The sequence below is a fragment of the Danio rerio genome, chromosome 19 (assembly GCF_049306965.1).
Source record: "Danio rerio strain Tuebingen ecotype United States chromosome 19, GRCz12tu, whole genome shotgun sequence".
In the NCBI taxonomy this organism is placed as follows: Eukaryota; Metazoa; Chordata; class Actinopteri; order Cypriniformes; family Danionidae; genus Danio; species Danio rerio.
In genome coordinates this window covers 3,547,455-3,574,651 of record NC_133194.1, presented here as the reverse complement: position 1 = coordinate 3,574,651, position 27,197 = coordinate 3,547,455, and the positions used below count along the sequence as shown (strand labels likewise).

The 27,197-nt window shown below is 30.8% G+C and overlaps 1 protein-coding gene and 1 long non-coding RNA gene across 5 annotated transcripts in view; one reads left to right on the top strand and one right to left on the bottom strand.

The window, feature by feature from the left end:
- LOC141378984 (uncharacterized) overlaps positions 1 to 18,590 on the bottom strand; it is a 52,419-nt gene extending 33,829 nt beyond the window's left edge. The window contains exons 1-2 of one of the 2 annotated variants that reach the window (XR_012394853.1): positions 18,506 to 18,590; positions 14,215 to 14,391 (exon numbers count right to left, since the gene is read on the bottom strand). This is a non-coding gene — a long non-coding RNA (uncharacterized lncRNA). Of the gene's footprint in view, positions 1 to 14,214; positions 14,392 to 16,382; positions 16,611 to 18,505 lie in introns of those variants that run through there. The other variant, XR_012394852.1, reaches the window with a different exon arrangement.
- The window catches only part of stm (starmaker), a 30,468-nt gene extending 9,103 nt beyond the window's left edge, over positions 1 to 21,365 (top strand). Inside the window, exons 9-26 of one of the 3 annotated variants that reach the window (XR_012394490.1) lie at positions 504 to 542; positions 1,022 to 1,060; positions 2,246 to 2,281; positions 2,549 to 2,614; positions 2,696 to 2,734; positions 2,821 to 2,868; positions 5,037 to 5,081; positions 5,325 to 5,399; positions 6,735 to 6,800; positions 8,888 to 9,658; positions 9,738 to 9,782; positions 12,476 to 12,517; positions 13,864 to 13,905; positions 14,000 to 14,050; positions 14,274 to 15,663; positions 15,731 to 16,462; positions 16,558 to 16,626; positions 20,105 to 21,365. Coding sequence is in view for 1 of the 3 variants with exons in the window: in NM_198817.2 (NP_942112.2) it covers positions 504 to 542; positions 1,022 to 1,060; positions 2,246 to 2,281; positions 2,549 to 2,614; positions 2,696 to 2,734; positions 2,821 to 2,868; positions 5,037 to 5,081; positions 5,325 to 5,399; positions 6,735 to 6,800; positions 8,888 to 9,658; positions 9,738 to 9,782; positions 12,476 to 12,517; positions 13,864 to 13,905; positions 14,000 to 14,050; positions 14,274 to 14,327; positions 16,409 to 16,462; positions 16,558 to 16,598 (1,553 nt within the window). In the remaining 2 variants the exon portion in view is untranslated. Of the gene's footprint in view, positions 1 to 503; positions 543 to 1,021; positions 1,061 to 2,245; positions 2,282 to 2,548; positions 2,615 to 2,695; positions 2,735 to 2,820; positions 2,869 to 5,036; positions 5,082 to 5,324; positions 5,400 to 6,734; positions 6,801 to 8,887; positions 9,659 to 9,737; positions 9,783 to 12,475; positions 12,659 to 12,727; positions 13,906 to 13,999; positions 14,051 to 14,273; positions 15,664 to 15,730; positions 16,463 to 16,557; positions 16,627 to 20,104 lie in introns of those variants that run through there. The other 2 variants (NM_198817.2, XR_012394491.1) reach the window with 2 other exon arrangements.
- Positions 21,366 to 27,197: the final 5,832 nt, after the last annotated feature.

Here is a 27,197-nt window from a genome sequence, read left to right as displayed (position 1 = left end):
CAGAAATTGAGGGACTACAACTGTTATATAATAATAATATTGACTTCGATATTATTGAATATTGAATAATAATAATAAAAATAATATATATATATATATATATATATATATATATATATATATATATATATATATATATATATATATATATATATATATATATATATATATATATATATATATATATATATATATATATATATATATAATAAGAGTTTTTTTTAACTGCTTTTATTTTTAGCCAAACTAAAAAAGTAAGACTTTTCCCAGAAGAAAAAAAATATAGGAAATACAGTGAAACCTTCCTTGCTCTGGTAAACATCATTTGGAAATATTATAAAATGAATAATACATTTGCAGAAGGGTCAATAATTTTGATGCCAACTGTATATGTATCTATATGTAAGACAGATAGATAGACATAGACAGATAGATAGACATATAGACAGACAGACAGACAGATGTAAAAATGAAAGTAACTCTGAAAATCTTTTTTTAAATAGTAACTACAGACGGAAAAGATGAAGCAGAGCAACATGGAGGTAAGAATCAGCAAACTAGAACACAAAGAGCACACACACGGACATACTTGATTCAATATTTATTTATATATAGAGTAAATAAAATGATTCGCCCTCTTGTGGTTTCTTTTCTTTTACAAATATTTCCCAAATGATTGTGCAGATTTTTTCACAGTAGAGCACACAGAGACATGCTTGATTTAATATATTTACAGTTATAGTCAGAATTATTCCCCCTACATTGACTCTTTTCTGTTTCCAATATTTCCCAAATGATGTTTAACAGAGTATGAATTTTTTCACAGTATTTCCTATAATATTTTTTCTTCTGGAGAAAGTCATATATGTTTTATTTCGGCTAGAATAAAAGCAGTTTTACATTTTTTTGAAACCTTTTTAGGGTCAAAAATATTAGCCAGACAGGCTAATATTAGACAGATATACAAACAAATAGACAAACACAAAAATAAAAGTAACTCTGGAAATCTTTCTTTAAATAGTTACTACAGACGGACAAGATTCAGCAGAGAAACGTGGAGGTAAGAATCCAAACTAGAACACAAAGAGCACACATATTTGTTTCAGCATTTATGCATATATATGTATGTATGTATGTATGTATGTATGTGTATATATATATATATATATATATATATATATATATATATATATATATATATATATATATATATATATATATATATATATATATATATATATATATAAATTATTATTACATTATTTTATTATAAAAATGCATTAATTTTCATTAGTTTTTATTTTAATATCTGCCTATTTAAATTTTTAAGTTTATTTAAGTTGTTTACGTTGCTTTTGCCTTATTATTTAATCTATTGTCTTTAAAAATATATATATATATTTTTAGTACATTGAGTCAAACTATTTTCTTGTGAACCAGTTGAAATAAAAAAAGGAATGTTTTTGAAGTTTTAGTTTTTTTATTCTATAGTTATATTTTTCAGCAACAATATCTCAGAATTTCCACGCACTAGTCAGTTCTTTTATTGCAAATGTTACACTGTCTTTTCACATCTAATCAAATAGTAAGAAAAATCTTTGCAGGCATTGAATAGGGTATATGCCGAAGCATGCTAATAGGACTTTGAATTTGCCTGTAACCTGGGTTAATCATTTTCGGTGAACTGTTTGCCAATGCAAAATCGGCGCGTTTAGGGTCTGTTTTTTCTTCACTGGCTGAGTGATATGCGATATAAAGTGGGTCTCAGATTGTACAAGAAGCACCGAATTAAATGACATTTTCCCCGTCATGTCTTTATAAATGAGCATTTATTTTACTCCAGTATATTCAATGGAGCTTCTGCGCTAGCCTGCCGATTCTGACTGGCGCGTGCGAGCAAACGGCTTTTTGTCTCGTTTTGTCATGACCAACTAAATGAATGCCAAAGTTTGTTTAACTGATTGTATTTAAATTACATTACAACATCGATGCTGTATAAGGAACCATATAAAACGGAAAAAAAAATTCACAATAACAGGTCACCGGAAGTGTATCAGTATGGGAAACACATTAGCTCGGCATATACCCCATTGAATTATTCTGTCTCTATTACTCACACACGAGTTGGGCTGCGGTTTACTGAACGACCACCGGTGTCACTAACAACCAGGCTTTCTCAATTCTACAAACATGACACAGCTATAAATAAATGAACACTTAAATCTCTTTTTTTTTTTTTTTTAAGAGGCTGATGGGGCTCCTGACAAACCAGACACACAAAGTAAGTCATCTCACCGATTCATTTAGAAAATCTTTGACTCAGTTTGACACACATTTTAGTAAATTTACTTAAAATTCAACTTTAAACACATTTTTTTCTCCATTTGATATTCCAAAAACAAAAACACCCCCGTATTACCTTAAACGTGCATTTGAGTAATGATCATGTGATGATATTAAACTGAATATAAAATGAATCCTATCTATAAAAGACAAGCATCACATTCTGCTAATCACTTTTCCTAACAAAAGCATATTTGTTTATAAGACGGAACAGACGACACGGACTCAGACCAAGAGACAGATGCATCGCATCACAAAACTGGAGATTCAGGTGAGTGAATCAAACACAAAGATTAAGATGCATTTTCATGTGCAAAACTGACTCATTAAAGCACTTCTTTATGTGCTGCAGATGAGAACAAAGACAAACCGTCAGCCGAGGACCACACAGGTAAAACAACAACACGGACATACATGTAAAATCCTGGAAGATTAATTTATATGATGATGAATCCAATGAAATGTGCCCTATTTCAGACGGCAATCACGCTGGAAAAGATTCAACTGATTCAAAGGAATCACCAGGTAAACAAACAAAGACAAATACACTTAACTCAATTAGGCCTGTCACAATATTCAATATATGGACTTATCACACACCATATGGACATGACCTCAATCATTTCTGGTGATGTATATATACATATATATATAGGCAATATATATATATATATATATATATATATATATATATATATACATATATATATATATACATATATATACATATACATATATATATATATATATATATATATATATATATATATATATATATATATATATATATATATATATATATATATATATATATATTGCCTATACATAAAAACCAATTAGAGCAACATTTTAGCTGATAGTCGATCTCTATCGGAGGTGTCAGTGTCAGTATGGTTAAAAAAACACTATAGTATTTACTATATTACTATAGTATATTTTCATGTGGGTGTCTGACAGCTGAAAATAGATCTGCTAGCTGATATCGCAGCCTCTGTTACTCTTTACTTTGCACTTTTTTGTTAATGTTTATCATTATTTATTTAAGATCTGTGTTTCCACATTCTGGTTTCAATGACTGATTAAGAAATTGTTAAAATGACTATAATTAAATCAAATATTCTTAAGAATGAAATATGATGTGTTCTTTGGAAGAGTTTACTTGCATTGTGATGATATTATATTGTCAGTCTGGCATTATATAATGAGCGGCATAATATAAAATGTTCTTAAAATGACAATATTATTGTTTATCGCAATATATATATATATCGGCACATTATATAGTACAACTAAAAATATATATCATGACAGGCCTAATCTCAATGCTATAATGCAAATATTAAAGATTAACGTAAAAGCTCACCCATAAATTATACACACACACACACACACACACATGCAGATGGTTGAAGTCAGAATTATTCGCCTGTTGTTTTCCATAAAACAAAAAAGAAAAATAGTGTAAAGATGTTTTCTTTATTCTTAAACTATTTATAATTTTAAAGTAATTATACACAGCTTCATGTCATTTTAGTAGCTTTAATACTTACATAAAATTATTTCAGTTAGCTGTCAGGAAGTGATAAATGACTCAAATTAAATAAATATATAGTTAACTACAAAAGTACCAATGGAAATAACTTGAAAATGCATTTTTATTGAATTTATTAATTTGATTTATTTACTTTCTTTTTTGTTCAATGCTGCACAGTAAAAAACTATATGACAACAAGTCGGAACAACAAATTTTTTTTAACTTACTTGAACTTATTTTAATATGGTAATCAGGTTCCAACTACATTTTTTTAAGTTACACAAAGTTGAACTCAATAATTTCATTCAGTCTAACTGATTTAAGTTGAGATGACAAAAAAGTTCATTTGATTCAATTAAAAAATTGTAATGATGGCAAGATTAGTTGTTTTTTTTACAGTGTACAAGTATGGCACAAAATAAGTAAATATTTGCAGAACTAAAATTTCTGGTAAAGTCTAGATCAAATACGCAGCCGGCCAGAGGTGCGCATCAATATAGCAGCATTTTTTATGACACTGTATAACAATAATGAATATTTTTACAGTACTGTGATGGTTGGGTTTAGGGTTGGGGTGGGGGTAGGCGTTAAAAAATACAATTTATTGGGTAATTTATTAGATAGCATAAATAATACTCGGTACAACTACTGTTTTTACCTTACTATGATGGTTGGGTTTAGGGTTGGGGTGAAAGTACACTTTAATAAAATACAATGAGTTGGAAATTTAATAAATAATACACTCTCAAAAATAAAGGTACACAAGCTGTCACTGGGGTTGTACCTTTTTAAAAGTTACAAATTTGTTCCTAAGAGTTCCATATTAATACCTCAAGGGTACATATTAGCACCTAAAAAGTACAAAAGTGTTCCTCTTAAAATTTGTAGGTACTAATATATACTTTTGAGGTACCAATATGGACCCTTCAAGTACAAATGTGTGCCTTGTGAAAAGGTACCACCCCAGTGACAGCACGTGTACCTTTATTTCTGAGAGTGTATAAATAATTAACGTTACATTCCGGCCGCAACCATATCCGATCTAGCAACAACCTAAATTTCTGTGTGAACATAAATAAATTTCAGAAAGTAAGCATTACAAAATAATGATAACGACGGATGATAAATTATGATTATGACTATTAAACGTACTTCACAGACACCACTGACAAGCCAGAAGGACCAGACTCAGATTCAGCCCCAGGTAAGGGTTTCTTATGCATCAAGTTGAACAATGTTCCTGCAAAAACTTCTGAACAACATCATCAATCAGGCAGAATAGCAGATTGATGTTTGGCTGAATGTGTTTCTTATCAAGCCTGTGTCAGGTTAAGCACTGTTTGTTCGACATGAATGTTCCTCCACAGCAACAATAGATGTGCCAGAACATGTTGTACCTGAAAGAAACACTTTTCTCACACTATCTTGGCACACGCTTTACTTTCAGATGGAGACTCTGCAAGTGCAGAAAAGACTGATTCTGATCATTCACCTGATGAGGACGCAAACAAATCCTCCACAGGTATTGATGATTACTGCATTTCTAGTCCAACTACGGCAAATTAAAGCTATTTTATTTATTTTATTTTAATCTTTTACCACTATTTGTTATTGTATTTATTTATAGTTTATGTATAGTTTTAATTACTAATGAATAATATGTCATTTACTTTTTTTTTTTTTTAGTTTGTCAGTGTTCGTTTTAATTTAATTTCAGCAGTTATGTTCTATAAAAAAAGAGTGATTAATGGATTATTAATCATTTTTGGGTAAAAAAAATTCGATTTAGAATATTTTAAAAATCAAAGTGTTAAATTTTTCTTATATTCCACATGTAAAATGTGTCAAACAAAAGTTAATATGCAAACTGCAGGTATTTGAAAGGATTTACATGCCTTTCTTTGATCATAGTTCAATTAGTGTTGTTTTCACATTATTTGTTAATATTAAAAAATTATATTTAGAAAATTGTATTATTTTATTTATTTTTATTTTAATCCTTTACTATAATTTATTATTGTATGTGTTTAAAACTGTATCTATTTTTAATCATTTAAGAATAATATGCAATTTAATTGATTTATTTATTAATTTATTTTACTTGATCAGTATTGGTTTTGATTTATTTTCAGCAGTTATTTTTTTTTATTAAAAAACAGAGTGATGACCTGGTTATTATTCACTTTTGGGTGAACAAATTAAATTTAGAAACCAAGGCATTTTTCAACATCAAAGCATAAAATGTGTCAAAAACAACGGTTAAATATGCAAATAATTTGAAATTATTATTTATATTTAATATTAAAAATAATATATTGAACAATCTGATATTTTCTGTTTTAATTGTAATAATTTAATGCATTTGTGTTTATACTTTTTTAAAAATATGTCTATTAAGCCTGTATTTATATTTCATTTGAATGGTTTTAGAATTTGAACTCAAACTATTTATTTCAATTAGTTGTGAATAAATCACTTTTGTGTTATTTTATTTTTATTTAAAATTCATTTCATTCACAAAATTATTATAAATTACACTATTTATTTATTTATTTATTTATTTATTTATTTATTTATTTATTTATTTATTCATTCTTTTATTTTACATCCATTTTAATCTCAGGTCAATCTGTTGTGTGTTTTTGTCATTTTTAGTAGATTTTAATATAACAAAATAAAAACGTTTTAAAAAGTTTCTATATTTTATTTCAGTTTTTAAAAAGTACTATAGGTTTTTAGAAATTTTTTTTTTTTAAATGTTATGTTTAGGAAGATTTTTCAAAGTAATTCTCATTTAGTGAATTAAACTGAAGCCTGAAGTTTTCTGACTATTAACACTTGTGTATTTGCTTTGAAGAAGCAGATAAAGATGATACATCTGACAAGGATTCTTCACAGACAGATGAAAAGCACGACTCTGATGGTGAGACTAAACACAGCTTAACAACTTCTCATTTTTATCAACAGCACACACACTTTAGGAATTTAAGCCGACATCTCCCGACCATTTTTGACCTACGATCAGAAGCTCATAAGTAGGCCCACACAGAATCTGTGCGTGCAGAAATCTGCAGATTTCCGCAGATTTTCAGCCCATCATTGAGTCTATTTTTTCAGTTGTATGTAAATGTGTAAATTTATATTTATACAGTTTTTAAACAGATTTCAGTAATATTACTGACTAATATGAAAACATTCATATGATTTACTAACAATACAACTAATAATTTCTGTCTTTTAGTAGATATGTGGTAGATATATTATATGAGAGACTTGCATTGTTTACCAAATACATATATATATATATATATATATATATATATATATATATATATATATATATATATATATATATATATATATATATATATATATATAAATTTGCATTGTAGGTTAAAAACTTATATTTTTTTTATTTAACATATTAAGTTTTTAGTTACGATACACCCAAAAATCATTCCGCATAAATCCACATATTTCTTTACAGTATTCTTTGCAGAAATAGCAAAGAATTTCAGCAGATTCTGTCTGGATATGCCATTCATTTTGATTCATGAGCATCAAAGATTTCCATGCGATTGCTCCTGATGAGAAAAATATACAGTTGAAGTCAGAATTATTAGCCCCCCTGAATTTATAGCCTCCCTGTTTATTTTTTTCCCCAATTTATGTTTAAAGGAGAGCAGATTTAAAAAAAAAAAAACATTAAAGTGCTTAAAGTGACATTAAACAATAACCATTGTTACTTCACAACAATGGTTTGTTCAGTAGATTATTGAAAAAAAATTAGAGCTTAAAAGGGCTAATTATTTTGACCTTAAAATGGTGTTTAAAAAAAATGTAATTGCTTTTACTCTAGCCAAAAAAAAAACAAATAAGACTTTCTCCAGAAGAAAAAATATTATCAGACATACTGCGAAAATTTCCTAGCTCGGTTAAACATCATTTAGGAAATATTTTAAAAAATGTAAATAAAATCAAAGGCGGGCTAAAAATTCTGACTAATAATACACTATAGCGTATACAAGCTCATAGGACAGCAAAAATTGCACAGTGTCCGCCTGCCTTTACAAGGTAGCATAAAGTAACAGCTCAACCTCTGTATAGCTTGAACCATTTTAGATTTAAATGTATAATTATGCATTTGATAAATACATTTTCTTCACATTTAGGGAACACTTTAAGGTTGTCTTAGTTAATGTAAGTTTAATAACACGAACAAACACTCAATAATACATTTATTACAGTATTTCAATAGTTCATCCAAATACACTTTTTTTTTACACTTCACTCATTGTGAGCTCATGTTAACTCATGGTGCATTAACTAATGTTAACAAGCATTTTGATGTTAATAATGCATTAGTAAATGTTGAACTATGATAAATGCAAACAGGTATTGCTCATAATTAGTTCATGTTAGTAAATATATTAATAAACAAAACCTTTTTGTAAAATGTGACCCATGTTTGGTCAAAATTATTCGCCCTGATGTGAAGTTTTTTTTCAAGTTTTTCCCAAATGATGTTTAACAGATCCAGGAATTTTTCACAGTATTTCCTATAATATTTTTCCTTCTGGAGAAAGTCTTATTTGTTTTATTTTGGCTAGAGTAAAAGTAGTTTTTAATTTTTTTAAAACCATTTTAAGGTTAATATTTTTAGCCCCCATAAGCAGTATTTGTTTTCGATAGTCTACAGAACAAACCACTATTATACAATGACTTGCCTAATTACTCTAACTTTACCCTAATTAACCTAGTTAGGCTTTTAAATGTCACTTTAAGCTGAATACTAGTATCTTGAAAAATATGTAGTCAAATATTAATTTCTGTCATCATGGCAAAGATAAAATAAATCAGTTATTAGAAATGAGTGATTAAAACTATTATGATTAGAAATGTGTTGAGAAAATCTGCTCTCCGTTAAACAGAAATTAGGAGGAAAAATATACAAGGGGGCTAATAATTCTGACTTCAACTATATACAGTAATGATATTTTGTTTTTTTAGCCTCCGACAAAGACGAAAAACATGAAGACAAAGATGAAAAGAGCGACGAGAAAGACTCCAGTAAAGACTCGGAAGACAAGAGTCAAGAAAAGTCTGACAAAAGTGACGACGGCAGCAACTCCGAGGCTGACGAGCAGAAAGAATCTGTCGAATCCAAAGACCACGATTCGGACTCACAAGACTCCGACAGCGCAGAGAAGAAGGAAAAGCATGATGATAAAGACCAGGACTCCTCGGATTCAGCTGACTCTAAAGACAGCGATGAGGATAAAGATAAAGATCACAGCGAGCAGAAGGACTCTGAAGACCACGAACACAAAGAAAAGCACACCAAAGACAAGGAGGAGCATAAAGACAGCGATGAGGGGAAAGATGACGAGGACAAATCCAAGTCAGACGAACACGACAAAGACGAGTCTGAATCAAAAGAAGCTAGCAAGTCCGATGAGAGTGAACAAGAGGAAAAGAAAGACGACAAATCTGATTCTGACAACTCCAGTCGGGATTCACATTCAGACTCCGACTCTGATTCACATTCAGACTCCGACTCTGATTCACATTCAGACTCACACTCTGATTCTGATTCTGATTCACACTCTGATTCTGATTCTGACTCAGATTCGGATTCGGACTCAGACTCAGATTCCGATTCAGATTCGAACAGCAGAGATAAAGATGAGAAGAAAGATAAGAGCTCAGAGTCCAGAGATGAAGACAGTTCGGACAGCGACAGCAAAAGCAACTCGGAGAGCTCAGAAACTGCTGAAGAAGGTGAACGATACAAACGTTATGTTTAATATTTGTAAAACCGTGAAGTCAATGTACTGATTATTGCTTTTTATGCACACAGACACTAATGACGACAAGGACTCCAGTGTGGAAAAGGACAAAACAGGTATTTTGGATATATTTAGATGCCCATTTTCAGCTCAGAGTAAATGATTTGTCTGTAATTACAAGTTTTAAATAGGAGTTGTGCTGTTTAAAGTTATAAGTAAGAGGTTTAAAGTCATAAAATAAGCATTATAGTAACTTTTTTAAATATATAATGACACAACTTAGGACATGAATTCATAACTTATGTACATTCCAAGGTCTTTTTGGATATATTTGGCTGCCCATTTTCAGCTCAGAGTAAAATAATTGTGTTTAAATCCGAGTTATTTTTGGTTTATTGTGTGGTTTAAAGTTTTAAGTGAGAAGTTTAAAGTCATAAAACAACCATACACTGTTAACGATTTTTGTAAACTACACAGTATTTAACTGTAAAATTAACTGTATTTTACTGTAGGAGAGTTATGCGGTATGTTACAGTAATTTAAAGTTCCATTGTGAAAATTACAGTATATTTACAGTAAAGATAGATGTACAATTCTGTAAATACATATACAGCTAGATAAATGGTGTAAAAAGAGTAAAACAATCATGATTAAATACAAGTTTAAATAGGAATTGTGTGGTTTAAAGTTATTAGTAAGAGGTTAAGAGTCAGAAAATAAGCATTATAGTAACTTTTGAAATGTAATGAAAGAACTTAAAACATAAAATCATTACTTAAGTTATGTAATTTTTAAGTATTTTGGACTTATTTGGAAGGCCATTTTAGCTCAGAGTAAAATAGTTGTGTTTAAATGCAAGTTGAGAGATTTGAAATCAAAAAATTAGCTTTACAGTCAATTTATTAGATACATTGACACAACTTAAGACATACAGTCATACACTGTTTACCATTTTTGTAAGTTACACAGCATTTAACTGTAAAATAAACTCAATTTTACTGTTGGAGAGTTATGCTGCATGTTACTGTATTTTAAAGTTCCATTGTGAAAATTACGGTATATTTACATTTTTTTACAAGATAGACATTCAATTCTGTAAATACATATACAGCAAGATAAATGGTGCTGTATATACAGAATTTTTGCTGTAATTGATTTAAAGTATGTTACTCACGAACCGCTGCCACTGTAGATTCTACAGGAAACAGTTAACAGTGTAACTTATGTATTTTTGAGGTATTTATAGATAAATTTGGAAGGCCATTTTCAGCTCAGAGAAATATAATGACACAACTTAACAAATAAAATCATAACTTATCTATTTTCTAAGGTCTTTTTGAAAATATTTGAAAGGCCATTTTTTGCTCAGAATAAAATAATCGTGTTTAAATACAAGTTTAAATAGGAATTGTGTGATTTAAAGTTAAAAGTGAGAGGTTTAAAGTCATAAAATAAGCATTATAGTAACATTTTGAAATATAATGACACAACTTAACAAATAAAATCATAACTTATGTATTTTCTAAGGTCTTTTTGAAAATATTTGAAAGGCCATTTTTTTTGCTCTGAATAAAATAATTGTGTTTAAATACAAGTTTAAATAGGTATTGTGTGATTTAAAGTTATAAGTGAGAGGTTTAAAGTCATAAAATAAGCATTATAGTAACATTTTGAAATATAATGACACAACTTAACAAATAAAATCATAATTTCTGGATATAATTGAAAGATTATTTACAGCTCAGAGTAAAATAATCATCTTTAAATACAATTTTACCGTAGGAAATGGGATTTGTGTGGTTTATAGTTATAACTAAGAGGTTTAAAGTCATAAAACAAGTTTTATAGTGACTTTATGAGACATAATGACTCAACTTAAGACATAAAATCATAACTTGAGTTTACAGCTAAATGATAAATGAAGATTCAAAGTCATAATTGTCCATAAAGTATACACATTGTTTTTATTAATCAGTGGTTTTCTACCCTCTTGGTCTTTTTTAAGTGCATTGAGGTCATTTATATTTATTTTTTATTATTTTTTTATTTTATTTTTAGCAGACTTTTTGTACAGCACAGTGGTGAACTACTGTTGTTTATAGTGTGCTTTATAAATAAATTTGATTTGATTTTGATAATTGAAGTGGATAAAAAAAAAATGTTTTTCCAAATTGTCTTTAGACAAGAATAGATGTTTTAATTAGGTTGTGTAGCCATATGGAAGACATATGTCATATGGACAAATATAAAGTCGCACTGTAAGAAACAAATGAAAATAAAGTCACAAAATGACATGCAAAGTCATAATTATACATACAAAGTCACATATAAGAGATATAATCAAATAATGATATCCGAAAATATAATTAAAGATATATAAAGGCATCATTTCGGATATACAATCACAAAGAAAACCATAAAAATCACACATTAAAGGTTGAAGTGGCAGTATAACGTCAGAATTATGAGTTTTTAAGTTTAAACTGAAGATGTCAAATTATGATTGTGAGAAAGTCATGACTGTGTAATATGAAGTAAGAACTAAATTTTTAAATTTCGAATGAATTTATCAATAAAAGTTCCATTTCAATAAATATATAGGGAAACCTTATTAAAAATGTACAGTGATTTAGCTTAAAATCGTATAAAATTCACATAAAATCCCTTTTTAATTCACATAATATCCCATTTTTAAGTAATTTTGTGGGATAAAGTCATGACTGTAAGATATTAGGTGTAATATAATATCTTAGGTTTATCACTATTACAGTTATCAAGTCTAATATATTATGAATGTCTAAACCTACAGATTCGTCTGACAGTGCATCGGTAGAGGCAAATGACTCTGACGGTAAGAAGAAAAAAAACACATTTACTGATTTATTTATGTACATATAACAAATTATATTAAGTGACAACTAGAGCTGATCCACAATACATCAAGCAACAAATCCCACTATATACAGTTGAAGTCAGAATTATAAGCCCCCTTGTTTATTTTTTTCATCAGTTTCTGTTTAATGGAGAGCAGATTTTATCAACACATTTATAAACATAATAGTTTTAATAATTCATCTCTAATAACTGATTTATTTTATCTTTGCCATGATGCCAGTAAATAATATTTGACTAGATATTCTTCAAGACACTTCTATACAGCTTAAAGTGAAATTTAAAGGCTAAACTAGGTCAACTAGGCAGGTTAGGGTAATTAGGCAAGTCATTGTATAACAATGGTTTGTTTTGTAAACCAGGGGTTCCCAAACTTTTCAGCCTTCGACCCCCAAAACAACAATGCCAGTGACTTGTGACCCCCAATATCTTCTAAGGTGGTTATTAATACAGAAACCTTGCATGCAATGGCGCACACACACCAACAGACCCACGTCTATTCTTCATTTAATTTTTTTTTAATGTATGCGAGTGCAGTAAATAGGTCAGAAAGTTTAACCTTGTGTTATAAAATCAATCTGCTGCATCTGACGCTATTGCTGTGTCTTAAATATAATATAATTACCCCAGGGGTCGCAATCCAATAGAACTAGTACTATAAGCTACTATCGTAACTATATGGTAGTATATAGTAACTAAAAATGACTATTTTTTCTTTTCAGTATAGTTATGGATAAAATATGGTAATTCTTATAGTTTTAAAAAAATAAAAATAGATTTTTGGAAATCACCAGGCGACCCCCCTTCATTGTCCTGTAACCCCTCGGGGGGTCCCGACCCCCACTTTGAGAACCACTGCTGTAGACTATCGAAAAATTAGCCTAAAGGGGCTAATAATTTTGTCCTTAAAATGGCTTTTAAAAAATTTAAAACTGCTTTTATTCTAGCCGAAATAAAACAAATAAGACTTTCTCCAGAAGAAAAAATATTATAGGAAATACTGTGAAAATTTCCTTGCTCTGTTAAACATCATTTGGGAAATATTTAAAAAGAAAAAGAAATTTAAAGACAGGCTAATAATTCTGGCTTCAACTGTTAATTATATTACTTAGTATTTTGACATAAAATTTATTTTTAGGTGGAGATAAAAAGTTACACACTGACATTTATAGTCACATCTACATATATAAAGTCCAAATTGTGAGGAAAAAGTCATGGATTTTTAATTTTTGTGTGGGCAAACTGTGAAACCCATTTATAAAGCATGACCAAAGTTAGACAATAATAGTGTTTTTTGTCTTCTAGATGAGCATGACGACGACTCCAAAGATGCTACACCATCAAGTGGTAAATGTCTCTATCAACTGTACATAAAATGTCCTTTTACTAAACAAACATACAAAGTATTGAAAGTGTTTCTTCAATTGTGTGTTACTTCTAGAGGACCACACTGCTGAAAAAACTGACGAAGACAGCCATGATGTTTCAGATGGTGTGTATTGCTCTAAACCACTTTAATTGTGTTGCATTAAGCTAAAATCATAATAACCAGTGCTTTTTTAATGTAAATATTACATTTCTGGCATGTAACATTTGTCTTGGATACCTAAATGATTACTCAAATCATGTATATGGTCGTATTATTGAAAATTTTACCTGTAAGATGGTCAAAATCACTGATTGGACTTGATATTCATGTGGATGTTTCTGTTTAGATGATGACGACATTGATGCTCATGATGATGAAGCTGGGGTTGAGCATGGCACAGGTAGATCACTCGCAAATCCGACTCCTCAAAATCCAAATTTGCCTAAGATTTTCACTTCAAGTTCCTGAAAAGACCAAAACGAGTCAGATGTTGATATTAAACAATTTAAAAACCTGTTGCTAGCCTTACGCTTTATATCAGAGATGCCCAAAGTTGGCCCATTGTAACCTTTGATTTGGCCCACCATCCCATCTGGGAAAAATAGAAAGGGTTGGGGCGAATGCCTTTAAAAGAGATTGTCATTTCTAATTTAATGCAGCCTTTTTTGTTTGTTTGTTTATTTGTTTGTTTATTTAATGCTGAGCTTCAAAAGTTGAAATGAAATGTTTCAATCAAATCTTGGTAATGAATCTGACTTTTTGAAATGTATATAATGTCACTCGTCACATAGAGGACTGTGCAAATCAAGGCAAAAACTAGTGTAACCCCAAACTGTTACACATGAGATTTATTAAGTTTTTACTGTAATAAGTTCATTATAAATTGTTAATAAATATGCTGTATTAGCTGATATAAAGTAATGTTCTCTAGTTATTTTTAAATATTATTAACTAAATTCGGTGATGCAGTGGTGCAGTAGGTAGTCTTTTTGCTTTTTTTCTGTGTTTCTGTGTGGAGTTTGCATGTTCTCCCTGCGTTCGCGTGGGTTTCCTTAGTGTGCTCCGGTTTCCCCCACAGTCCAAAGACATGCGGTTCAGGTGAATTGGGTAGGCTAAAATTGTTCGTAGTGAATGAGTATGTATGGATGTTTCCCAGAGATGGGTTGCAGCTGGAGTGCCATCCACTGCGTAAAAACGTGCTGGATAAGTTGGCGGTTCATTCCGCTGTGGCGACCCCCGATTAATAAAGGAACTAAGCTGAAAAGAAAATGAATTAATGATTAAATAAATTCAGAAATAACCTCTGACAACTGTATTTACCTTCGGCCCACTAGCCTCAATCAACTTTGGTTTTTGGAGATATTCTACCAGAAACGTACATTTTCACGTATAAAAACATGACAGGGCCTGACTTAAGCTTGTCATCCTCAAATAATCATACAAAACAAGCTTAAAATCATACAATTCAATGATTGAATGCATCCTTGATCACTGTCAGCTTCCTCTCCGTCATGTCATGTCATGGCCTTAAAGGTGTATTGCACGCATTTTAAGTTAAATTTAATGCAAATGTGACCGGACTGACAGAAACACAATTGTACATTTATTTGTATTATATATTTGTAGAATTTATTTTCAATTTCATGTTTTTAATCAACTGATGTGAATTATAACAGTGTAAACTTGCTATTCCTAAAGTACTTTGTTTCTAATTAACAGTTTTTAGCAAAACAAAAGTATTAAAGCTGTAGTTTCAATAAGACAATGACAGAGTTTGTACAGTTTAAACTGTTTTTAATAAAGAAAAACAATCTGAGAACCAAATGAATGAGATATTTCTTTACAGAACAACTCACAGAAATCGTCATCCAGTCCATTTTAGAACTTTTTGGGATGCAATACTTTTTATTCGCTGTATTTGTTTTTGTTTCAGGGATAGATAATGTACGTTTCTGGTAGAATTCATAAAAAAGTTTGGACGCCCCTGCTTTATATAAATCATGCATTGTGAACATGCTTGATGTCTCTGATAGATAAGTATATAAAATAGACATTTTTATAAAGAATGTTTTAATTTGGGCAAGGCAGTGGCGCAGTAGGTAGTGCTGTCGCCTCACAGCAAGAAGGTCGCTGGGTCGCTGGTTCGAGCCTTGGCTCAGTTGACGTTTCTGTGTAGAGTTTGCATGTTCTCCCTGCCTTCGCGTGGGTTTCCTCCGGGTGCTACGGTTTCCCCCACAGTCCAAAGACATGCGGTACAGGTGAATTGTGTAGACTAAATTGTCCGTAGTGTATGAGTGTGTGTGTTAATGTGTGTGTGGATGTTTCCCAGAGATGGGTTGTGGCTGGAAGGGCATCCGCTGCTGGATAAGTTGGCGGTTCATTCCGCTGTGGCGACCCCGGATTAATAAAGGGACTAAGCCGACAGGAAAATGAATGAATGAATGTTTACATTTACCTCATCTTTCTTTGTTTTTGTTACAGATGAGGCTTCTAAACCCCACCAGGAACCAGATCATCATGACGACACAACACATGGTAATGACGCTGTGAAGGAGATTCTGTTTAAAACACTTCTCTGAGAATGCAAAAAACATAATAATTGCATTTATGCTAATATCCTCTTTCTTAAGGATCAGATGATGGCAGGAAAACTTCTATGCCGATTTCCTAGCAACGAGGACTCAAGAACACTATAACAGGTATATCACGTGATCAAATATTAACAACTCCACATAAAGTTTACTTCTCGTCTCTTAAGTGTGATAAATCCCTCAACAAGTCACAGAAATTATTATCTATAAGGGTAGAAAATATAAAATTAGATTACACCGGATTATGATGTCAAAACGATGCGGTTATAAATGTTAAGATACATGTAAATATTGGATTACATTTGCTGGAAACGCTAATGTTAACCCTAAAAACTGAAAGGCGAAGCTAATTCGTAGTAAAAAAGTCCCTTTTATTGCAATGTTACAGTTTATCAATGAAAATATGTAAAATTATCATATCAAATATAAATACAATAGATTAAATCTCTTTATTTATGAAGGCACTTTATGGATATTTTTCAATATAACGTTAGTGTATCGACATGTTGTAAAGCTAAATAAAAAAACTCCCCTCAAAGTGCAAGAACTTTACTAAAACAGTTTACAGAGTCAACATCCTTCAAAACGAGATATATCCAGCTGCAGGCCCGCAGAACCACACACGTTTGAGGCACACACAATCTAGGACACACAATCTAGGCAAACCATATATGGTAACTAACTCTTAGCATTATCGCCATTTATTGAATTTCACAAATATGGTTTCCCATTTCAGTCATTATTATTATTATATCATAACGATCATTTTAACATCTCTGCAGTTTTTGAACTTAAATTATGTAAATAAAAATAATTGGTTAAAGAAACTTATGACTTTATTCATGTATCCATATACACAAAGAAAACATAATAGACCGTCTAATTGTTGGATTAAGTGTAATAAACTAATTCAAGCTTTTAATATTATTATACTTGGTATAAAAAGCAAACACCTAGCTTAGCCTAACTTAGCCTACTATAGTTAACCATTTAAACAATATATATATATATATATATATATATATATATATATATATATATATATATATATATATATATATATATATATATATATATATAGTTATAAACTGATTATCTTAACTGATTATAATTAAAAGTTTATATATAAACTACTATCTTTTACTAAACTCTCACTGTTAAAGGTGTTTATATATATGTATGTTTATGTATATAAATGTATATATATGTATGTGTGTGTGTGTGTGTGTGTGTGTGTGTGTGTGTGTGTGTGTGTGTATATATATATATATATATATATATTTTTTTTTTTTTTTTTTTTTTAATAGTTAATTTGTTCCTATTTGTTTCCTATTACTGTAGTATTAAATTACTACAGTTTTAAATGTGGGAAATCATTAATTAAAAGGTTATTAGAAAATTAAGCTAATATATTAGTTTATAAACACTATTAAATCGCTTGAGTAAAATATTAATATAGTGTTATACATTTGTTACATGTAAAAAGATTTTTATTACATATAATGTATTATTGCCTATATTAACTTGCTATTATTTCCTTCATCATAAATTAATCCATTATATAAATTAAACCTGTCCAAATGAGATCATTCAGCAAGGCCAGCAAACGAGTATCTGCCATATTATTGTCAGATAATAATGACTGATCAGCTAAAATGACTGATTAAAAACTGTTCACTCTATTATATTGAATGGTGATCGGAAACAATGCTCCCCATTCGACTGTCTCAATCGCAATATTTGTGAAATAAAGTAAAGTAAACACTATTGTTTATTGTGTACAATATTTATTAACCATATATATCAAATCATATCGATGACGATGTCCAAAAAGACGTTATAACTTTAACATCCGTCGTAACCATATATGGTTTGCCTAGATTGTGTGTTCTAGATTGTGTGTGCCTAAAACGTGTGTGGTTCTGCGGGCCTGCAGCTGGATATTATTGTTCAAAACTGCACATGAAGACAAAAACAGTAACGTTACCATATTTGTGCAGGTCCAAACTAATCCCTGTCACGTTAATGAGTAAACGACAATGACACGTAAAGCCATACTTCTATTAAAATGTGATTGGCTGTTACCTCGTTTAAAAAATATGATTGGCTGGTACTTCTTTTAAATCATGATTGGCTGTTTTTAACTGAAAGGCGGGACTTCTATTCCTAACTAGCTTCTTATTTCATTTTATCTAATATTAAACCATTAACTATGACTTTTGCTTCAATAAAACTCTTATTTTTGCTGCTTATTAATAGGTAGTTTGTATAGTTGAGTTTAGATATTGGGTAGGATTAGGAATATAGAGTATGGAGGACGAATCCTGCAAAAACAACAAATAAATGTGTTAATTAATTATTTAATCCACAAATTCCTGCATATATAAAACAATAAATAAATATGCAAATGAATAAATATGTATTTAAAACAAAATTTAATTGAAAAACTCATATTAATAAAGGGACTAAGCTGAAAAGAAAATGAATGATTGAATGAATGAAAATCCCACAAATTCCTGCATAAATAAATATTTAAATTGTATAAACAGATTAATAGTTATTTATATATATATATATTTATTTATTTATGCAGGAATTTGTAGATTTATATATTATTATATTATACTATTACACACACACACACACATATATATATATATATATATATATATATATATATATATATATATATATATATATATATATATATATATATATATATATATATAGGCAAGAATTTGTGTATTTATTCATTTTTTTATTTGCATATTTATTTACTTATTGTTTTATTTATGCAAAAATTTGTGTATGTATTTATTCATTTATTTGCATATTTATTGATTTATTGTTTTATTTATGCAGGAATTTGTGTATATATTTATGCATCTATTTATTTATTTACATATTTATTTATTTATTGTTCTATTTATGCAGCAATTTGTGTATATATTTATTCGTTTATTTGTTTATTTGCATATTTAGTTTTTGTTTTTGCAGGTTTCGTCGTCAATAGTAGAGTAAGATCATGCAGAATATGAAATGAGCAACTAATTAATGGTGAAAATCGGTTCCTATACTAAAGTGTTCCCCTTTTTGTATTGTATTGCAATGAAATTTAGTTATACTAAACACTAAGATACAAAAGAAAAGAGCAAAGTAAAATGCTTAGTAAGCGTCTTGATTAGCAAAGCATAGTTAAATAGGCTATTAGGCTATACAAATCTAAGGAAACGTCCATGCAATCATTTGCAGTTAAATTGCTTTGCTTTTTCCCCATATATATGTAAATATAGGCTCCATATACAAATATAGACCGATCTTTAAAATCGTTTTGTTTGAATTGCTTATAAATATTTAAAGGAAAAATTATTTAACATCTATCGCCACCTGGAGTTATGTAGTGGTACTGCAAAAACAGTCCACAATGATATAATATGTATAATTAAATGCATATGAAGCATCCATGTGGTGCTTAAAAATGCTGTCTATGCAGGCAATCCACTTTGGTTTGGAACAGAGCTATTGTTAAATAAAGAAAAACAAAACAGCGAGTTTGCTAATCGAAAACTTTTCTCTCTCACTGCAGATTTTCCTGAAGAGACTTTTCAAAAGAAGAATCAACTGAGACAGTCAAGATAACCAGAGTTTCACGTCCCATTAAAACACATTGACATGTCTTTCTCTCTCTCTCCCTCTTTCTCTCTCATATGGTGAAGGTTCCTTTCCAAGGGCTCTGGGATGCAGATTAAATTATTCGGCTGTTTGCTGTACAATTCCGTCATCTTTATTTTTTAACTTTGTCCTAATTCTAGTACTTTTGTATCATTTGATATATTAACTTTACCCATATTAGATGGAAATGCATGAGGATCTGGAGTTTGGAAGCTTAGGTTTTTGTCTGTGTGTGTGTGTGTGTATGTGGGGTCCTAATATATTTCATTTGGAGTGATGTATTAAACCTAGAGAGCATAGAACTAACTGAAGGCATCTGAGGAAAGAATGAAGGATTAAGATGAACATTCTGTTCCATCAAACCTGGTATGGTTGTGGTGGTTTGTCCACATGGTGTCCTCGTCTTTTGACACTGCAGATAATTCCCGCTCTCCACTCTCAGATACAAACACCGGCCTGAAATGTGACAGAGTGAGATCTTTTGCAACACCCCAAATACATGATTTAAGGCTGTACACAGTGTAAACATCTGCTAATTAACAGTTGTCATATTTTTTAGATTTACAGGTGTTTAATATTCATTTACAGTTTTGATTTGCATTTTGGGACCTTGATCTCTGCTCTGTCAACATTCGATCCATCTCTGCATTTAATAAAGTGACTTTTATTGACATTTGAGTAGTTTGAAACGATGTAAAATAAATTATTTATATATGAATAAGTCTGTAAAATAACAGGAAATGTACTGGCAGTGCATTACCAGGTTTTTGTAATGTAATTTACCACACAAATACAAACAATATCAAACTTCGAATATCACTTCCAACTATTAAAAATGTCAATAAAAGTAATTTTTCAAAATTGTCAACATGAAAAGCGAAGATCAAAGTCACACAAAGCAATTCAAAAGCATAAATACTCCACCAAAAAAGAAATAAATAAACAAAACATGGATCACAAAACACGGACAGCTGTTCATTTATGGATATTTCTACAGTGCATTTTCTTATAGAATCTCTGATGTCTTTGTCTATGTGGAGGAATACTAATAAACTAGCAATGTACGAGCACAGATTGTTCTGAAAACTGTTTCAAAAAAATATTTTGTATAGATTTAAAGTCAATTTAATATGTACACAGGGAGCAAATCTAATAAAGACTGGGTTGTCAGAAAATCAGATGACTACTTTGAGTGTTTACTTCAAGCAATTTCCAACAACACAGACAACAAGTGTACAGACAACGATTTCAATGTCTGAGAAAAAAGAATAAACAAAATGTACATATTATTTTACTAATGATTATTATTTTATGTTACTTTTAAATTACTTACATTTAGTTTGCTTAAAGATTAAAGAACGGCTAAATTTGGTTGGATTAAGTTAAGCAAAGACACCTTTTCTGTTTATTCATGTAATTAAATAATGCATATGTATATTGTGTTATAATCATAACTCTATAAAATATTTATATTTATAAATTTTGTATATATGTATAAAAATGTTTTAAATATATTTAGCATATCTTATTAAATGCACACACACACACACACACACACACACACACACACACACACACACACACACATGAGTGTATGGGTGTTTCCCAGTGATGGGATGCAGCTGGATCTGCTGCGTAAAACATAAGCTGGATACGTTGGTGGTTCATTCCGCTGTGGCGACCCCGGATTAATAAAGAGACTAAGCCGACAAGAAAATGAATGAATGAATACACACACACACACACACACACACACATATATATATATATATATATATATATATATATATATATATATATATATATATATAAAGTGTATATTTTTCTTTAATATATACTTACAAATGAGAACAAAAGAAATAATAAAAGCAAAAAAATTACATAAATATGTTAATAACACGGCAATGTCTACATAAAACTCAACCAAGCATAATTATTATGTAATATACTCATTCTAACATATTTAGGCCTATATATATATATATATATATATATGTGTGTGTGTGTGTATATATGTGTGTGTGTGTGTGTGTGTATATATATATATATATATATATATATATATATATATATATATATATATATATATATATATATATATATATATATATATATGTATATATATATGCCTAAATGCTTCTAGTAGGCTATACATAATATTCCAGTATTCATTCATTCATTCATTCATTCATTCATTTTTCTTTGGCTTAGTCCCTTTATTCATCAGGGGTTGCCACAGCAGAATGAACCGCCAACTCATCCAGCATATGTTTTAAACAGCGGATGCCCTACCAGCTGCAACCAAGAACTAGGAAACATCCACTTCATCTGTACCGCATGTTCTTTGCACTGTGGGGGAAACCGGAGCACCCGGAAAAAACCCACGCCAACACAGGGAGAACACGCAAACTCCATACAGAAATTACAATTGACCCATCCGGGACTCGAACCAGCGACCTTCTTGCTGTGAGGCGATACTGCTAATCACTGAACCAGCGCAATATCAACAATATATCAATTAAATGCGTGTGAGCAGTATAGGCCTATGCTTGCACGTCCAGCAAACGTTCATATAGCCTGGTCTATGATACATTTCATCAAAGCCAGTCTAGTGTTCGCGGCTGCGCGCTCAGAGTTAAAAAGAGTTCAACTTTATCAGATCGTGTGAATGGCCTCATGAACGGGTCACATTTCAGCGGTTTAGCGAGAGAAAGAAACTCTTATCATGAGCTCTGATGTCTTAATTTTTCGAAGATTTAACCAGCGGACTCGAAGCCTTGACCCTCACCCGGGGAAAGAGTTAAGTTTCCGCGTGTGTCTCCGCGGGGCCTTTGGTGCACGACACGGTCTCGCCTTACACATAAACCCGCATGAAAAGCGAGGATGAGGAGCAGGAGGAAGGCAAAGAGCCGGACAAAAGCTGCTAAACAGCTCCGGACAAAAGCGCTCGCGGGCCGCCTGTCCGAGCGTGACTCTCGGGCCTCTGTGTGCAAATGTTCCCGTCACCCCGAGAACTAACGGGAGTCCGGTGAAATCAGAGCCGGTCAGTGAAGCTTGACCCCCGCGGTGCATTTAGCTTCCCCCCCCCCCGGTCCACTTTCCCAACGGAAGGACGCGAGAAGCCTGCAGAAATATTATCCTTTAATTTAAGGCGTAAGAGGGTTTAAACGTGCACTCCGATCGAGTGGCTGATATCTGTGAGAAAAGGCCTACCTTTACTGCAAAAACAGGCCCGCTGTAGAGTAATATAAGACCCGAGCGCATTACTGTTTGTCTAATATCCAAAACCTGACCGAGATGAAAAGCGGTTCATGCGAGTGTTTGTTATCTGAAAACTGTTGACAATCTGCCGTCCACTGCCAAATCCGACATTTCAGCACTTCACCGAGGTCAAGACTGAGTGATTGATAAGTTCTGTCCACACTCGAATTCATTCAGGTCTTTTCATTGTCAGTCATTCATTCAGATAAGTTTTGAAACTTTCTTTAAGCAGCAGTGCAGCAAAATTCTGTCATTATTTACTCACCTTTAAAGAAATAATTAACCCCCCAAAATTGTACTCACTATTTACATACACTCTAAGGCCTCCAAACCTTTATAAGATTTTTTTATTTTGTTAAATATTAAATCGGATATTTTGAAAAATGTTAGAAACATGTAACCATTGACTTCCATAGTATTTGTTTTTTTTAATGGAAGTCAATAGTCACAGCTTTTAATTTCCTCAGAATATCGTGATTGATAAGTTCTGTCCACACTTTCTTTCTTTCTTTTTTTCTTTTTAAGTCATTTCATTGTCAGTCATTCATTCAGAAAAGTCTTAAAACTTTCTTAAAGCAGCAGTGCAACAAATATCTGTCATTAAAAGAATAGTTCACCCGTAAATTAAAAAGTAGACCGATTCACTATTTACATACACTAAAAAATATTATATTAATATTATAAATATAATATTCCAAACCTTCTTTATTTTGTTGAATACTAAAGAAGATTTTTGAAAAATGTTAGAAACTTGTAACCAATTACTTCTATAATAGTTTTTTCTATGGAAGTCAATGGTTACAGCTTTTAATTTCCTCAGAATATCACTAAGTGATTGATAAGTTCTGTCCACACTAGACTTTCTTTCTTTCTTTCTTTCTGTTCTTTCGTTCATTGTCAGTTGTTCATTTAGATAAACTTTAAAACTTTCTTAAAGCAGCAGTGCAACAAAATTCTGTCATTATTTACTCACCTTTTAAGGGATATTTACCCAAAAATGAAACTGTACTCATGGTTCCAAACCTTTACGGGATTCTATTTGCTGAACTCTAAAGAAGATATTTAGAAAAGTGTTAGAAACCTGTAACCATTTCCACAGAATACCTCTAATGTTTAAATTCTGTCCACATACATATTTCTTTCTTTTCTTTTAATTCATTTATTTGTCAGTCATTCCTTCAGATGAGTTTTGAAACTTTCTTAATGCAGCAGTGCAGAAAAATTCTGTCATTATTTACTCGCCTTTAAAGGGATAGTTCACCCCAAAATTTACGTACACTCAAATTGTTCCAAACCTTCATGAGATTCTTTATTTCGTTAAATACTGAATAAGATATTTTGAAAAATGTTAGAAACCTGTAACCATTTACTTTCATAGGAAAAACTAATTCTTTGAAAAGTCAATGGTTACAGGCTTCCATTTCATAAGAATATCACTGAGTGTTTGATAAGTAGTTCTGTCCACACTTTTTTCTTTCTTTCTTTCTGTCTTTCTTTCTTTCTTTCTTTCTTTCTTTCTTTCTTTCTTTCTTTCTTTCTTTCTATTAATTTAATTGCAAGTCATTCATTCAGATGAATTTAGAAATTTTCTTAAAGCAGCGGTGTAACAAAATTCTGTCATTGTTTACTCCTCTTAAAGGGATAGTTCACCTCAAAATGATATTGTCGTGTATGGTTTCAAAATTTTATGGGATTCTTAATTTTGTTGAACATTAAAGAAGATATTCACAGTCATAGTGCCACCTGCTGACAGAAAGAAGTTTGGCATAAATTGGTAATTTCTGAGTTTGTTTATCTATCTATCTATCTATCTATCTATCTATCTATCTATCTATCTATCTATCTATCTATCTATCTATCTATCTATCTATCTATCTATCTATCTATCTATATATATATATATATATATATATATATATATATATATATATATATATATATATCGGCTTAAATTATTATTTTCCGCCGATCTCTGTCATCCTGAGGCCTTAATTGAGCTTTGATTCTGAATAGTTTTTTAAAACTGTTGGTTGGTTTTAGGGAAGTGGGTGGGTGCTGGTCAATCTGTGCTTTTGAAAACACTATTGGTTGGGTGTAGGGAAGGAAGAGGGTGGTGTCAGTCGACCGGTCAGTCAATCAGTCAACAGCAGCCTCTGTTGGATTTACATGAGAGCAGCAGGCAAAAATGACACTCGCGAGAGAAAAAGCGTACACAGCGGCCTCTGGTGGATTTGCGAAAACAAAACCTGTAAAAAAAGCATAGCTCCTGGGACGTATTTGGCACTCTCCAGAAATCTATATAGGGGTACATTTTCAGAATGAGCCTGGATTGGCTTTAAATGTATCACAAAAAATTGTTATGAACTTGTGCAATATTTTAATTCTTGATTACATCAAGTTTAATATATTGCAAAAATGTAATGAGGACAATGAGGGATGCAAGAGAAGAACTTATCAAAAAGAGATTCAGATTCTGATTAATACATGGAAACGCGTCAACAATACACTGAATAAGATGACTGTGATCATTGAGTGGTTGATTAATATCAGTGATGGTTCACTGGAGACTGGTCAGGAAATGAGAAGCGGTTTGAGGCTGTGATGAAGCTGCTGGTCCAGCTGTCCACACTGTTCCTCTGTGCGGCTGCAACACACACACATACACACATACACACACACACACACACACACACACACACACACACATATTAGATTCAGCCCACGGTGATTAATTACAGAGCAGAACTGCAGCACCGCGCTCATTTCAGGCGGATCGGCTTACCTTCAGGACGATCACAGCAAACAAAACCTCCTAACATCAAGCTGAAATCTGAGAACACAACAGGAATCTGGAGGAGAAAACGTGAGTGTGTGTGTGGTTTAATGTGTGTGTGAACAGTATAACTCACCTTTTGCTTCTACATGCTCTCCCGTGGCCACTACAGTCTCTGAGGAGCACAGGGTTTATATTAAATTCATTATTTTTTAAAATTAATTGAATATAATGTTTTAAATATATATATTGTATATATAACTTATTCTGACAGAAACGTGTAGCAAACAGGGACAATATTTGATATTAATAATGCAAAAAAAATGCAAGGGTAATGCTTTCAAAATTTATACCTATAACGTACAATTAGGGTAATATTTGTAAACAATTATACATTTATTTTACAATCATTATATACACACACACACACACACACACACACACACACACATATATATATATATATATATATATATATATATATATATATTTTTTTTTTTAATTAATTAATTTATTTTTTAATTTATTTATTTTTTTAAGATAGTATGCTTGTGTTCATTAAGAAAAACATTTTAGTCATTTATTTTACAATCATTATATATATATATGCATTTTTTATTTTTTTAACATAGTATGCTTGTGTTAATTTAGAAAAACTTTTATTTATTTTAAAATTTTATTTTATATTATATTTTCCATACATTATTTTAAACATTTATATAGATATTTACAAAATTTACAATATGTGTGTGTTTAATTAGAATTTACAGTAGAATACATATTATCTTACATATTATATTTTACAAACATTATTTTAGACATTTATATGAATATTTTTAAGAAGATAATATGTGTGTGTGTTCATTTATAATGTACAGTAGAGTAATATTAGTCAAAAATGAGGTATTTGTTACATGCCGACAGCTACGGTAGCTCACTGCAACTCTCACATGGTCGCCCACTGAAGCTAAGC